The sequence below is a fragment of the Podarcis pityusensis genome (assembly GCF_964106645.2).
Source record: "Podarcis pityusensis genome assembly, chromosome: 6".
NCBI lineage: Eukaryota > Metazoa > Chordata > Lepidosauria > Squamata > Lacertidae > Podarcis > Podarcis pityusensis.
The window spans coordinates 48,191,084-48,207,227 of NC_138030.1; the positions used below are offsets into that span (position 1 = coordinate 48,191,084).

The following is a 16,144-nucleotide window of genomic DNA, read 5'->3' on the forward strand; positions in this document are numbered from 1 at the left end:
CGGGTGGGGGAAGAGGAAGGTTGTCTTCCCTTGAATTTCTTTTCAACCAGCGAGGAAGCCGCTGCGAGGGCAGCAAGCAGCCCGAGAGACGGAAAGGCAGGATTCTGGTCATGCTAGGGTCGCTTCCGATGTCACAACTTTGCCCTTTGGGGAAAGAATGTGGGGAGGCAGTTAGGAAAGGGTCGTACACACATCAGGTAACATCAGAATGGAGAGACACTTGAGCTGCAGAGAAGAGCCCTAGGTCATGTGTAGAGCATCTGCCTTGCCTGCTGAGCAGGTTCAGTCCCCAGCATCTCCAGGTAGGGCTGTGAGAGTCGCCTGCCTGAAATTCCAGGGATCTGCTACCAGTCAGTGTTAACCATTCACAGCTAGATGGGCCTTTGGTTTGACTCGGTCTGAGGCAATTTCCTACGTTCCTGTGATGTCCCATCTCGAAAGGAGACGGGCCATAACTGAGTGGCTAAGCTTATGCTTTGGGGAGAATGTCTCAAATTGAACCTCTGGTTGACTCAGGCTTCCCCAACTTGGTGCCCCCTGGATGTTTTAGCATAGCACTCCCATCAGCGGGGGAGTGGGCACAGAAAGGACCTGTCCAGAGGGCACCGACTTGGGGAAGGCTGCCATAAAGGGTAACAGGTACAGGATCTGGCAAAGATATCTCTGCCTGAAAACCATTGCCCTGCAGATGGGTCATTTCTGCTCCAAACAGACCGTTTGTTCCTTCTCTCCTCCATCCCATCCTCCCAACAGACTTCTCTCCATTCAGCCTTTACACTAGTGACTTAGGCCCAGCCATTTTCTAGCTGCTTCTCCTCCCAAGTTCTTAAAGCACAACGAAGGAAATCTAACATTAGGCAACCTCCTCTTGCCACCATCTGTGAATGATTTGTCCATATCCAGACTTTTTCCTTTGGCCTGGTGCCCTGGGGCGGGGGGGGGGAGCAGTAATCTCGCTGGGATTGTCCAAGGCCATGCGCCTGCCTTTGAAAGGGGTTGTTGAGCAAGAAGGGGGGAGAGTGGAGGGGCTGGAGATGGACTGCTTTAGCGACTCACCCTATGGAGCACAGGGGGGCAGGCAATGTACAGTCTGACCTCCTGCCAAGGAACCTGCTAAGAGGGTGGGGTAGGCTGGTATTTGTGTCCCAAGGCATGGCTTGAAGGTGCAGGATGCCGCAGCTGTGCTGAAGCCAAGCAGGTCTAGGCCTGGTGAACACCTGGATGAGGGAACCCTATCCACACCATCTTGGAATTCCATCATGGGAGAAGAAGCAGGATATAAATGAACTGTGTTTCTTTTATTTGCCTCCACAACTTCCCTTGGGCTTTATGAATCAGGCCTTGAGGAACAGAACAGCAACACATAGACGGTGGTGACAGCTAAGATTAGGCAGATTTCCAGCTGGTCCTGATTGCCCCCTTTTGGACCCTGTGCCTACTTCCTGGTGATTGACTATGATCAGGTTATGGGCCTCTCTAAGTGGGAAATGGCTATATGAGAGAGTAGCTGCTTGGCTGTCTGCTACCCACTATTTCGAGCAGGTCTTGGAAGGATGTATTTTTGGAGCCCGCCTCTCACAGTTCTGTGGTGCAGAAAGGATTAGTTCCAAAATGCATGACTTGGTAAATTGGAGCTAGGAAGCTCTAAATGTGAAGTTCTGGATGTAGCCACTAACTTTGGTTCAGCAAGTTCCCAATAGAAAGGAGAGACGGAGGTGTGGATACAGTTTTCTAATAACAGTATGGGGCTTCTGGAGCATTGCCCATGAAACCTTAAGGGGATCACAAATTTGGCACTGAGCACTATTTGCATAGTAACCCTCCACATTTCGTATTAGAATAAAATCCATAAATTGGGTGCTTTTGCTTCCCATTTCTGTACTCCAGGCCAGTACTTGCCATTTGCAGTATGATGGCTGCCATCCAGATTCCCACATTGGCTAGTTGATTGCAGTATTTTCAGTAACAGCATCTTAATTCCCACCTAGAGAGACGACATGGACCTCCCAGCAAGCTCTATGGCCGGGTGCAGACCTCTTCAAATTTACAAAAGTGCCATGCGGTCAATGGGCGGTCCCTTGCCAGTGGAGGTCACGGATCCACCAAGTCCTGGCGGGAGAGGTCCCAGGGCTCCTTCAGTCAAGCCCAGCACACGCCTGAGAGGACAGACAAGATGTCAAAGGACAACCTCTGGTAAGGAGGGGCTGGGTTTGTTGGCAGGGGACCTTTCTGAGCTTTAGGATACAGAGCACAGCCCAACCAATTCTTCTTGGGCTGTATAGAATCTCACTCCAATGCTTTTGGGGGAAGCACCCCAGTGCTGTGCTTACTGGGGTGGCTGGGGGAGAGGTATTGGAGAAATTGCGCCCTTCAGAATGGCAGGTGCAACCTGGTGTAATTCTCCATTTTGTAAGATGGTACGGGGAAATCTACATGCAGCTCTAGGGATACTAAAGTTTTATTATCTAGGGATGCTAAAGTTTTACTTTTTGTTCTTTGTATAAAAAGATAAGGGCTAAATTAACCTCTAGACCTGTGAAGCTAGAAGTAGTTTTTAATGTGTGTGTGTGTGTGTGTGTGTGTGTGTGTATGTGCGTGCAGACACATAGATGGGTCTGAATGAATCCTATTATTGAGGTTATATTTGGGGAGTGTTTTTATGGATTTTGATAAGTTGCATCTGTTATTTTATTTATTTGTTTGTATTAAGATGCCTTCTCCAAGACTAAAAATTGCAACAATAAGTAACAAATTTAACAAAAAAGAATCTGAGAAGCAAGAGAAGGAATATAATCTGTTTCCCCCGATTTAATGTCCCCTTGATGGTTTTAGTCACTTTTAGTGACTCTAGGTTTGTTGTGGAAAGCAAGGCAGAATTAAGCAAACTTAACTAGTTAATTATAGGGTTGGGTCTTGCTACTGAGGGAACTGCAGTCTATTTCTAGAGTCTCATGAGGTCAGTTGGCCACCACAGTGGAGTAATCCTGGTTTAAAGGCTGCACTAAAGTTTAAAGGAGCCCCCTTCAATGCCCACTACTGGGGCATCCTTGCCGATGTTAGTGGAAGATGATCTGAAGGCACTTCAGAGTTTGCTTTCTTCATCTTGGTCTATTGCTGATGGCCAGACACATTGTTGTTGCAGGACACTGGGAAGACCTGTGAGATTTGGCCGTTGGTGCCTTCCAAGATTCATGTGGTACCAATGTGGAAACTGCACCTGCTCTTTTCTTGTCTTTGCCTCTCCTTTTATTCACTCTGTCTGTTTGGCTGGCATCTAAAAGCTCCAGTTTTCATGTTTGGAGCACCAGCCCAACTTCTTCTAATGTTCCTCCAGACACTGTTAGTAGTGTAGCTGAAGACATAAGAGTGTCACCTTGGTCAACTGAAGTGGGAGATGACGAATTTTTCCGATGTTTCTGACTTGTGGCTCTGCTTTGCTCTCTTCCAGTTTGTTTGTGCCTGTTGTGAACCTAGAGAAGATCTCCAGCCTTCCAAAGTCAGACAGTGATGGGATCAAGGCCCCCCCAAAGCTTTCTGACTCTGCCACCCCTAGACAGTCTTCTGCCAGCTCAAAAGAGATACATGGCAAGCCCTCCTTAGTGGCATCACCGAAAGAACCCCTGACGTCAGCCAAGGCCAGTGGCAACTCCATCATACCCGCTGACAGCTTGAGCAGGAAAATGGAGAATGCTCCTGTCTTGGGAGAGAAAGAGACTGGTGCTGTGAAATCTCTGAAGAAGATGCCGCGTGAGTACCGTAGTATCCTGTAGCTGGAGGCAACATAGCACCTAGCCAAGGCATAGGGGGTTCCTTCCTGTATTCCATTTCACAGCAGAGCAGTCCTGGCTTCTGATATCGCCAAACGGTTTGGTAGCATTTCTGCACATGACATTATCTCCAAATTTCCCAAATTCTGGAAGAGTGGGCATCAAAGGGAATACTGCCTGGGCATGCCACACCCCAAAATCCAGGTTCTTCCGAGCTTCCACTGGGAGAAAGGGTGGTTTACTCCCCAGAGGACTAGGATAGAACATTTGCATTGGACTCTGAAGTGCACCAGACTCATATCTCTGGATTCTTTTATCTGGAGCATGCTTTTGATTGATCTCCCTTGTTGGGTGGGCTACTTCGTTGAGTGCCTAGAGCGGGGGAAAGGGTTAGCAGAAAGCCAAGCTGCCAGCTTGATAGTCTCTGGCCAGGTGTATGTACCAACTAGCACCCTTTTTTTTAAAGGGGAAGCAACCCATTTCAAATTGAAGCTGGGTATGCATAGCCAGTATGTCAGATCCCTCTCTTGACCAGGTTTGTGCACTTGGCCTCCAGGTGACTGGGAAGAAGGGGAACACTGTGCATAGTCTGTGACTTGGGGCTCAGTTGACCAAGGGAGACAGGAAGAGGAGTTTCCTGCCATCTTTTTTTTGCCTCACGACCCCAAAGTATTTGTCTTCTCAGGACGATAAATGCTGAATAAGAAGAGAGCCACCCACATCGAAGTAGTGATTGCTAAAGACACAACTCCTCACAGGATGCCCATAAAATAAAATTAAAAAGCAGCAGGAAAAGAAATATTGTTGGACAAATAACCTGTTTGTGCTATTCTGACAGCAGGTGTCAAGAGTTCCTTGAAAAATGGAGTTTTTGAATAAGGGCTTCCTTGAAGGATGAGAGGGAAGCTGAGGCACTGGAAGGGGGAAGGCATAAAACCAGGCCTCAGGAAACATAGGGGGGGGCAGGATGAGTGCCTTGCCTTCTGTTTTCCCGTCTGCATCTTAATTCTGTGTTTTGCTCCCACAGGGAAAGAATGTGACCTAAACAGGCAGTGTGGGGTGGTGAACCCCGAAACCAAGAAGGTTTGCACTCGGTTACTGACCTGCAAGGTATGATGCTTCATGTGATGAAATTCTGGTGAAATGGGGGCAAAAGAGTAGTTCAGCATAAGAAAGAGTTTTGACCAGCCTTTGCTCCCCCCCCCCCAAATTGGGCCTGTTCCTTTGCCTGACAAAGGCGCCTTTCCATTTGCCAAATCTGGAAATTTGGAAGGCAAAAGATTTTCCATGCTCAGAAATGCTTCACCTGTTCAATGGTGGAAAGAGGCCCCTCCTGTGTGTGTGTTTCGTAGTGTTCCCCTCCCTGGTCAACACACCCTGCTGGAGTGCCCGTGGTCAGGGGTGGAGGAAGGGGGGTACGGTGGGGGTGGTTCACCCCAGGTGTCACCACTCAGAGGGGTGACAAAATGCCGGGTGGCACTCACCGCGGGGCCTGCAGAACGCCCGAGCCGTGCATCTCTCCTGGGAGAGACGTTGTGGCTTGGGCACCCGCAGGCTCCGCGCTGCCCCAAACGGTCCCCCCTGCCGCCTCTCCCTCAGCTGTAGGGCGGCTGAGTGGGAGGAGACAGGCAGACTCCTCGGAGGCCCCGCGGAGCTTCCTGCCCCAGCTCGCCTCGCCCCGTGGGCGGCTGGCCCCGTCCCTTGGCGCAGGGCACATGCACCGCCCCAGGCGCCCAATCGGCTTGCTCCGCCACTGCCTGTGGTTTTCCAAGGTAGAGAGGCCTTTCTACATAGCCCATCCTCTGCTGCAAGCATATCTTCAGTTCTGGGTGTTGATGTTCATCATGTTGTTGGGCTGTGGCTCCCACCATAGTAGCTGGAGCTGATGGGAGTTGCAGTTCAAGAACATCTGGAGGGCACAAAGTTGGCTGCCCTTGGTCTGCCAGCTTTATTCAGGTTCCTGAGCCCTATTGGCTGCCTACCCTCCTCTTAAGACTGTTGTGAGTTACTGGAAGCAAGTTGACAATGAAGGAATTCTGCATTTGCAAGAAGGCTAGTGTGTGCTGTGATACAGCTTACCTGTTGCTGCGCCATCAACATCAGTCTACCAACATAGATGCCTGCTTTGTGGCTTTGTCTCTGGCTGCTGTCAGACATAGGAGCTGTCAGACATAAAAGAAAAAAAGGTCACCCTATCAAGTGGAAGCTCTTGACTTTCAGTAGCAGGTGTGGGGAACCTTTGGATTGCCAGATATTTCTGAACTACAATTCCCATCATTCCTGGCCATTGGCCATGCTTGCTAGGGCTGATGGGAACTGTAGTTCAGCAGTGTCCCAACACCTGCTCTGTAGAAAAGTTCAAGTGGAAAATACTTTGCTGTAAACCCAGGGACAGGGAATCTATGGCCCTTTAGCTGTTGCTGGACTACAGCTCCCTTCATCCCTGACCATTGGCTGTGTTGTCTGAGGCTAATGGGAGTTGGAGTCTGGAGGATGCCAGGTTGGGGAAGAGTCACCTAAGGTATAATCTGCTGGAAAGCTCTTAAATAAATGGGAGCTGTGCCAGAGCACTGAGGATGGTCTTGCTCAGCTCCTGTACATTGCAATAAAGCGTGCTCAGGAGAATTTCCCCGGGGGGAATTGTGCCTCTCATCTCTCTCTGGAAGGCAGCCAGGTATCATATATAGGTGGAAAACTTTGTAGCTTCAAGTTAACTTGTTTGAGGTAGTCTTAAGGCTCCATATAGACAGCTTTGTATTCTCACAGCCAGCTACCCCGTGTGAAGAATCGGAACTGGGGTTTCTCTGTTCCAAACACTCAGGACACTTGATTCAGGCAGAGGGGATATTGGGTGGGCAGTTTCTGAGATACATGCTATAATGAAGCGATACTAGTAAAATCCAGGCATTGCAGAAGTTGTAGCCAGGACAGCAAAACATAAGCAAGCTAAACACAGTGTGTCAAGTCATCCCCATGACAACACTGGGTAATTTCACAGTGTGCTTTTGCTGCAGCCACTGTAAATAATGTTAACCTTTTTGATGATCAGCTGCCTTCTACCCATAAGTCAGATTTATTCCAGGTGGGCCTGTTTAAAATCCAATTTAATAACTGTATGAGCTCTTGTTTTCTGCCCAGTGGTTCATCCAGCACTTGTCTAAGAGCCAGCCGCTTGGATTTATTGAAATGTTCAGTGGTTGAGAGCACCATTTTCCCCATTGTAGCACCTTAGTGACCACGTGGGAAATTTCTTATTCGAAAGCCACCCACCATGTGACAGTCTCTCCCATCCCCCGTCAGAGCTTGCCTTCTCATAAAATAGGCTTGGAAATGGACTTCTTCTCTGAGGTTGTTGCTTTTGTCATGCTCTGGTCCAGTGCTATTATTCTAGAAAAAGAGGTGCCAGAACTCACCACGAACACCTGCCTTGTGCTCTTATCATGGCAAAGGTGCCCACCTGAGACGTGCTGGAACTGAGTTCCGGCAAGTTCCGGCTGGAAAAAGCCCTGTTCTTGTCACACCTCCATAAGCGAATGTCGTGAAGTCCTGCAGTGGTGGATGTGCTTGTCAGCTGATGCCTCTAACCATTCTCTGTGCCTCAGATTCATTCTGTCCACCAGCGCCGTGAGGTGCAGGGCCGCGCCAAGGACTTTGACGTCTTAGTGGCCGAACTGAAGGCCAACACCAGGAAAGGCGAGTCCCCCAAAGACAAGAGCCCAGTGAGGAAGGAAGCGCCTTCTGAACGACTCTCGCAGGACTCCTCGTTACTCTCACAGCCATCGCTGGTCCTGCCCAACGCCTCTCTTTGCCGAATAAAGCAACCCTACTCCCACTGTGCACTTTCCAGGTAAAACAAGGGCAGATAGTGTCCCAGGTTAAGCACGGGAAGGAAGTTGACTGGGTAGTTTTCTAATTAAAGTTGCCTGGGGGATTTTTTTGGCTCAACCACAGATGTGGACAGGACCTCGGAAAAGGTGGCACTGTACCACCTTCTGTACCACTGCAAAAGCAGACTCTAACCACAGATACTCAGTATCTACTATATGTTTTGGAAGTGGTTTGTTAGCCATGCATTTGGAGACATCTTAAGATATAACCAGTTTTCGTACAGTAGTTCCTGCGATCAAGGAGATGGTTTTTGTTTATGTTTGGATGCAGCAGGGTGCCATTTTGAATCAAAATGGCAGACTGAATCTTTCAAAACTGCACTAATTTTGATGTTTCTTAGAATTCCTTAGCAGCAAGGGACATATGGCTGCTAGTCCTAGTAAGGAAGCCAGTAATATCTCTGCCACAGATTCAGGAAACCCTCCCCTTGAAGAGGGCTTTAACCTCCTGTGTTGCTTTTAGGTCTAGGGTTTCCTCAGAGAGTGAGCCCGATGACCTGCCTACCACCTCTAGCGAAGTCGACCATGGGCTCTACCCTTTTCCAGCACCCAAGAGCACCGGCCGGGTTTCGAGCGAGGAGAGTGAGGATGACGCAGTGGATGATTCCCGCAAGGTGGACTGCCATTATGCAACACGGTCGCCACGCCCCCAGGCGGTAAGTGCCAGGCTAAAACTGGTGTGGCTCTGTGAAATGGGTCCTTCATGCCTTTGGAGAAAAATGCTTGCCCCAAGTCTTGCAAGAAGAATGCCAAGGGGGAGGGGAATGTTGGATGCTTGGACAAATGAAGCTGCTTTTATACCGTGTGAGACCACTGGTCCATCTGACCCAATGACATTTAGTAACAGTTCTCAAAGGCTCCAAGAAGATGTATTCCTGAGTTCTGAGATCTCTTTAACTGGATACACCAAGGTCTAAACTCTGACCTTACACATGCAAAACAAATCCTCTGCTACTTACCTATGGGTAAGTTCAGTCCAGGATTAGGTTCGTTGCCCTTGTTCTGTTGATATCAATGAGACCCAGGTGTGAACGGGGTGGGGTGGCGGCGATGTTTTGCCTTCCTTTGCTCAGGAGATGAGGTGGGCAGAAGAAACAATTTTCTTGGTGTTAGCATCCCATCCCCATTTGCAAGAGGTTTCAGAATGTGCCGTTTGCGTGATTTAATATTCTTAATGCCTTTTATCCCTGCTTCCATCTCCCCGCAACAGTTCTGCACTTTCGGAAGCAGGTTGGTGAGCCCTGGATGTTACGTCTTCAGTCGACGGCTGGATCGGTTCTGCTCTGCACTCAGTTCCATGCTGGAGAGACATCTCAGCTCACACATGTGGAAGTAAGTAATCCTAGGGGGAAGGAGAGAAAATCCTGTGATGAATTGCGGCATGTTAATGCCCCTTGCAAACAGCTGAAGATGGGCACGTGTTGTTTGCGCTTAATACTAAGCTATGGCTGTTTAAAATTGGGTTTATTAAACCATAGTTTGTTTGATCACCCAAACTCTGCCCAGCAGCTTAACTATTGCTTGTTTTCTGCCAACATGTCTGAAGCCATTGTTTGTTGTTGGCTTATGAACCTTGGTTTGGTTTAGCTATGGCTTGGTGTTACTGTCCACCCTTCTGAACCATGGTTTGTTTCACCACCCCACCTCGGGAGACAAAAGCAACTGGAAAACGAACCAAATTTCAGAGAAACAAGTTTGTATGATTGTTTGTGGGTCAACTCCCAATTGCCTCGGTCCCTGCTCCTGCAAAGTGCAAGTAGATAAATAGGTACCACTCCGGCGGGAAGGTAAACGGCATTTCTGTGCGCTGCTCTGGTTCGCCAGAAGTGGCTTAGTCATGCTGGCCACATGACCTGGAAGCTGTACACTGGTTCCCTCGGCCAGTAAAGCAAGATGAGCACCGCAACCCCAGAGTCGTCTGCGACTGCACCTAACGGTCAGGGGTCCCTTTGCCTTTACCTTTAACTTCCCGGCACTGACATTGCTGCTGTTTACCAGGACATAGCAGGGTAGCGGTGAGGTATAAATATATTTAGAATGGAGGCCACAAAACATGGTATTTCGATGAGATATGGTATTTTGTTGGAGTGTGGTCCCCCCCCCCCCACCTTTGCATGTCTGTCCCATGTGTTTATCCATTTTTCTGTTCTGATAGGCACTCCAGATGCTGTTGGATTCAAATGCCCATTACCTCCTGACCATAGGCCATGCTGTCTGGATCTGATAGGAGTTACTGAGTCCAACACCACCTAGAAGTTCCCATCCTTGTGTTCAGAAATCTAATCCCCCTGTTACGGAATCAACTGACCTAGTTGATTCATAAATAGAGATCTCCTTCCTTTTATAACCTGCCTTTGCATCAGATTATCAGGCTGGTTCATACTAAAACAATGAAGTAGCCAGTGCATAAAGAGCTAAGAACAGCAACTTTATAAATCAACATTAAAAAATGGATTGTATTCCAAGGGTTAAAAGGGGGGTTGCTGGCACTTCTGATCCGTGCCGCCTGCCAAGCCCCGTGCGCTGTTGTTCACAAACCCTGACAATCATCAGGGCTTGCAAAAAGCCACACACAGGGCTTTGAAGCCACAACAACCAGCCAACTGTCGGGGCTTCAAAGCAGCTCGCGCAGTGTGCTTATGCCTGTCTCGTTTTAATTTCAAACCACGCAGGTGAAAATGGGTCACCTGCCATTACCGAGGTGTCAGGTGACTGACAGACGGGTGGCCCCATGGGTGTAGGGGTGAGGGAGATAAGGGTCCAGCCCATTCCTGCATCCTGCTTACATGGGCATTATTTAGAGATGCATCAACATAGGGACTTGCCTTACACAGAGGCAGAATCCTGGGCTGATCTCGCCTGGTATAGCACTCTGCACTGATTGGCTGCCTTAGTCCATCGGGGTTTCAGGCAGGGCTGTTTCCTAGATGGCAAGGATTGGACCTGGGACCGTGCAGACCATGGTGTCTGCCACTGAGCTTCAATGGCCCCTTCTCTCGGGCTTTAGAGCTACAGCAAAAGAGCACTTGGTCTCTTCAGAGGCTTTTTGAACCATTCTCTATCACCCACGCTCAGGGTTTGTTTGTCCTGGTAGTGGAGGACGACTTGCCTGAGGTTTGTCCCTGTGGCAAATGTTCATCCGTCTCCCAGCTGCATTCCACATGGGACTTGCTGGAGCAGTGGAAGTGACAGATTGGGTGTTTGCATTTCCTGCATTTTCCCCATTCCTTATCTCTTCGACAGAAGTGGTGCCTAGAGAAGGGACATCTGGACCCTTGGCAATAGCTTAACGACTGCATTCGTATCCCTCCTTTTTCTCCAAGGAGTTCAAATGAGAAACAACAGCATGCTTCTTGTGTGGTTGGCGGCGGGGAGATGGGAATGTAGAAAGCCTCCCCCCCGCCCCGCCCAGCCAGATCCTATGTTACTTTACTAAGAAGGAAGCCCCACTGTGCCCACTATGACTCCAAAGTAAGCGAGCCTATGCTTGCAGCTGAAATCCACGTTTGACATCCCTCCCCCTGCAAATGGACGTAAAATGTGGATGTGCTTTTAAGCACCTATTAAGCACCCGTGTAAAAAAGAGCAGCGCATGCAATTATGTTCCCAGTCCACAGCTTTGCCATCAATCACTCTGCACACGGTTGCCGAGAGAAGCATTGCCTTCCTCCGGCTGACCTCGTAGTCGTGGTGTTTTGTCAGGGCTTCTGGTCCCCCTCGTCTCCAGCAGGTGGCGCTGGGCTGTAGGGTTTGACGCCGCCGCATCCTTTATGGATGGCTGCACTCATCTGAACAAAGGGAAAACAAACACCCAGGTTCTGGGGAAGGGGAAAGAGGAGGGCGGGTGGTGGCTGCCTGCGTGCGCGTGGATGCGTGTGTTTGCAGGCGTCGACGTAAGGGGTTTAGAACGGGATAGCAACCCGAGCCAAAGAGGGAGGCTTTGGATTTGAGAGCGGCAGGGTGCGACGTCATATCTGGAACCTGAAAAAACAAGGGAGCCCATGAGGATTCTGGTTTTACGATACAGCATGGAGGTCAAAAGGAACAAGAGCTGAGGGTTGGAGGGGTTTTTCCAATGTCAGGTCTTCTTAACTCTCTCTCTCTCCCCCCCCCCCGCCTTTTTATTGGCCCAACCAGAAGGATCCCTCCTGCTGCTGACCATCCAATTCTGTCCACGCCACCCCCTGTTCTTCTGGGCTTCTCCACATCCAGCACTTCTCAGAACTGCGGCTCCTCCCTGGTGTGTAGCCTCCCCCACAGCCTCCCGGGCAGGACCTTGGTGTCTTGCGCGGCTTCAGCCACCGTGGCCTCCAGGGACAGCCGCAGCCACCACAGCATGAACTATGCAGTGGGGTCGCCCCACGCTGCAGCCGCCTGCAGCCAGTCGGACTGCATGGGCGGGAGCCAGTCCATCACCTCCCCACTCCCAGCCAACACCCCTTCGCCGTCCTTCAGCAAGTTGCCTTTGACCAAGGCCAGCAAGTCCTCCAAAGCCAAGGAGGCGGCGGCTGGCGGCGTGGAGCCAGAGGCCTTGGCCCGGAAACGCAAGCAGTCTCCTGGGGCCCCCGCTAGCCCTCCGTACAAACAGACCTGTTTCCTTGATCTGGGCAAGAGCAAGGCAGCTGGCTGCCAGGTCTCCCACCCGCCCGCCAAGGCCAAGCCATCCATGATCTCCTCCTCCTCGACTCTTTCCCTGAATGGAACCGTCTCGGCCGGAGCCAGGATTAAGAGGGTCAGCCATCTGGACTGCAGGGCTCCTGGCCACGTCCCAGTCAAAGCGTCGCAGCTGGAGAACCGGGCCTCCTCGCTGAATGGGCCAAAGGCACTGCAAGCCAACTGCATCTCGGATGAGGAGGCCAAGCGACGCAAGAATACAGCCACCTACTGTAGGCCGATGAAGGCCAGGCACTCCCCCTCCCCCTTGCCTTCCTCTTCCTCCTCTGACTTGGGTGGCTCTGTCCGAAGGAAGAAGCCAGTTGTCTCCTTGGGATTTGAGGAGAAGCAGAACACAATGAAGGTACGTTCTTTGCACATTCTTCTTCTCCTTCTCCTTCTTCTTCCTTTATCTCTCAGCTTTTCCACCAAGGAGCTCAACATAGTTCTCCCCCTCCTCATTTCATGCCCACAACAACCCTCTGAGGTAGGTTAGGCTGAGAGACAGTGACTGACCCATGGTCAGTGAGTTTCATGACTGAGTGGGGGATTTGAACCCTGGTCTCTGAGGCCCCAGTCCGACACTCTAACCACCACCCCACACTGGATCTTCTGCCTCCAAAGGATTGCGTCAGCTGCCTTTTCTCCCTCGCCAGAGTTTTGACACAAAGTCTGCACACTTGTGTTTATATGTCCATGACATGACATATAATGGTCCCCAGAAGCTAATAAATTTATAGCAACACACGCACCAACTCTGTTGTAGTCCATATGATAAGTTTTGGGTAGTGTTCAAGAGAGTGCGTTTAAAATGGTGTTGGGTAAGGAACGTTCAGCAGTGACATTTTGTTGCGTCATGCTCCCTTTTGTAGCTTTTTGGCTAACATTCTCTTTATGGGGTCTGTGGCAGATAGTTCGAAGGAAATGTTGGCCCAGTGGGCAGCCGCTGTGTGGAAAAGTCAAGGTCCTTCTTAGAGCTCCTTAGGAAAGAGGTCATAGATACAATTGCCAGTATTGTAACACCTTTATAAAGATCTATGGTGTGACCACATTTGGGGTGAATGGTGGAAGAGTCAGCATAGACAAAAGGAAGTATTTCGCACAGTTCATCATAAACAGGATAATTAACTGCCTCAATATTTGATGTCAGCCAACTTTGATGGCTAGAAGCAGGTTTTGTTCAAATGCATGGAGATAAGGTTTCCAGTGGCTTCTACTCAGTATGACTTTGTAGTTCCTCCTTCCTCGGAAGCCCATTTGCTGGGGAACAGGACTGCAAAGTGGCTATACTGTTCCCCTGTTCCGCTTATGGATTTCCCATAGGGATCTACATGGCCATTGTAGGAAACAGGGCAGCTAGGTTAGATAGCTGTCTGATCTAGCAAAGCTGCTCTTTTTGTTCTTACAATTTCTACAGCTGTATCCTGGTGTGTGTGTGTGAGAGAGAGAGCAGTGCCTGAGTCAATTAAACCTTCAATTGATTGATCAGTAAGGGCCAATTTCCATCTGTGGGTCTGAGATCTAAGTACCCAGGGATGTTGTATATGTATATGTTTGTGGTTGCTTTGATTCAGGTGTGGTGGTGGAACAGGGGGTGAAAAATAAACCATTAAAGGCAGGCTTTCCTATCAGTGAGCTTAAGCTTTGGTTTATTAGATTATATGGCACTTAATAAATTTCTATACCACTGAGTAACAAACCTGTCTCAGCAGTTATCTCATACTTCATTCATTTATTAATACATGCATCTAATATTGCTTCATGGAAACATAATTAAATAAATTTGCAATCAGTTAAAAGGCAAATGATTGATTTAGCATTATTTCATTGGTGGACCAGTTCTGATTTTTATCAAAGCCTTAGGAGTGAGGCCACTGGTATCCTATGTAAAAATAAATAAATGCACGGTAAGTGAGTTGATGCTTTTATTCAGCTAATTTGAAATACTAGAAGTATTCAAGCTGCATAGAAGACCTTTTAACTGCTTGGGCAGAGGGTGGAGAAGAGAAATAATATATTAGCTAAGAGTGACACCTTTCCTCCACTTCTTTAGTCTTAAGCAGCTTCCTAGCATGTAGATGCACTGATTTAGCTTTACCTGCTGAATAAATTTTTGCTAAGCTGCAGTTAAAGGACACAGATCTTCTGGGCGGGGGTGGGGAGCGGAGGGAAAGATGACAAACCCCAGCTAGGAGCACTTTTAAGATAAAGGGTAGAAATGTTTAGGAAGGAGATACGATAATTATATTCACGCTATTTGGGTTTTGCTCAGAGGGACAGTTTCCACGAATTCCCAAAAATGAAACTGTAGTGATGGAGGGAGTACAAAGCAAAGCACGAGAACACAGGAGCCCTGCTGGATCAGACTAAAGGCCGATCTGGTCCAGCGCTCTGTTCTCATAGTAACCAGCCAGATGCCTCTGAGAAGCCCACAAGCAGGATGTGAGCGCACCAGCCTTCTCCTGCGCTTGTTTACCAAGGAGCGGAATTCAGAGGCGTAAGACCTTCAATCCCAGAGGTAGCTCAGAGCTCCGATTCCTAGCAGGCATGACCAAGGTTGTTGTCCGTGGTATCTAGCAGCTAGCAAGAAATTACCCCTGAAGGCGAAGTTTCCAGTGGACTGAGAACTGTTGATAGACTATGGATGAAGAACGTGTGGCCTCCCAGATGTTGTTGGGCAACAACTCCCCATCGGCCCAAGCCAGCATGGTCCAGTGGTTGGGGATGATGGGATCTGGAGTCCACCAACTTCTGGAGGGCCACACAGTCCCTATCCCTGCTGTTGAAGGAGCACCCTCCATGAATTTGTCAAATTTGCCCAGCAGGAGGCTGTAGCAGCCTCTGGCCTTTCTAGTTCCCTCAGGCATTGCTCACTTGGCTTTATGAAGCCACGTGGGGAGGAGCTGCTGAGAGATCACGCACATGCCATTGTGATGCATCTTAAAATGGGACTCTGCTTTGATTCATTCTTGCGAGCCCTGGATATCACATGGGATGATTGGCTCCATTTGCATTATCTGCGGAATTGTAATTTCCAAGTTCCTTTATTAGAACCTCGGCACATCTAACCCTGCACCCGCTGCATCAGGCCAAAGGCTCATCTAGTCCAGCATCCTGTTCTCACAGTGGCCAGCCAGATGCCTGTGGGAAGCCCACAAACAGGGCCTGAGCACAGCAGTATTCTCCCCACTTGTGATTCCCAAAAACTGGTGCTCGGTCTTTGACAGTGGAGAGGGGCAATGTAGCTCCCATGGTGCCGTGCAATCCCATACAAAGCTCTTTCCCCCAATTAATAAAAGGTTGCCATGTCAAATACCCCTCTAATGAAACTAGAAGCATGGCTGCTGCTCTTTGTAATTTCAGATAGGTGCTGGTTGCAGCCCTGGCTGTAATAGACACTTTGCTGTGAATGGTGCTACATAAACTGTCACCCTCTGCACTGACACCCTCTCTTCTCTCTTCTCTTTTGCAGTCAAAAGCGCATTAACAGCAAGTGCCTGCATTCTGCAGAAGGAGCCAACAGCCTGAGAACTCTGCCCTGGGTCCGACTCAAAGCCTCTTTGCTTTTTTTATAACTTTATAGTATTTTTTTAAAGGAAAAAAAACCCTCTAAAATACCTCAAGACTCCTCCTCTTCTTTTCCTGCTTAATTTTTCTTTTTAAGGGGCTGGGTGGGATGTGAAGGAGGAGAGAGGGAAAACTGAACACAAGGTGAAACCGATAGAAATGCAACCAACATGCAGCTTGTAAATGCGGTTGCAGGTGGAATGGCTGGGAGCCGTTTCAATGCCCATAATGAAATGGGGATGTTTTCTGGCAGTGTGGTTGTTCAAAGAG

The 16,144-nt window shown here is 49.2% G+C and overlaps 1 protein-coding gene across 4 annotated transcripts in view; it reads left to right on the plus strand.

Moving 5' to 3' along the window:
- Positions 1–15,924, plus strand: part of ATXN7L2 (ataxin 7 like 2) — a 22,496-nt gene extending 6,572 nt beyond the window's left edge. For 3 of the 4 annotated variants that reach the window (XM_081010526.1, XM_081010524.1, XM_081010525.1), the window contains exons 4-11: positions 1,989–2,193; positions 3,449–3,747; positions 4,795–4,877; positions 7,370–7,614; positions 8,118–8,310; positions 8,865–8,986; positions 11,792–12,671; positions 15,780–15,924. In XM_081010526.1, coding sequence (XP_080866652.1) covers positions 1,989–2,193; positions 3,449–3,747; positions 4,795–4,877; positions 7,370–7,614; positions 8,118–8,310; positions 8,865–8,986; positions 11,792–12,671; positions 15,780–15,794 — 2,042 coding nt within the window. In that variant the 3' untranslated portion in view covers positions 15,795–15,924. The remainder of the gene's footprint in view (positions 1–1,988; positions 2,194–3,448; positions 3,748–4,794; positions 4,878–7,369; positions 7,615–8,117; positions 8,311–8,864; positions 8,987–11,791; positions 12,672–15,779) is intronic. The other variant, XM_081010523.1, reaches the window with a different exon arrangement.
- Positions 15,925–16,144: the final 220 nt, after the last annotated feature.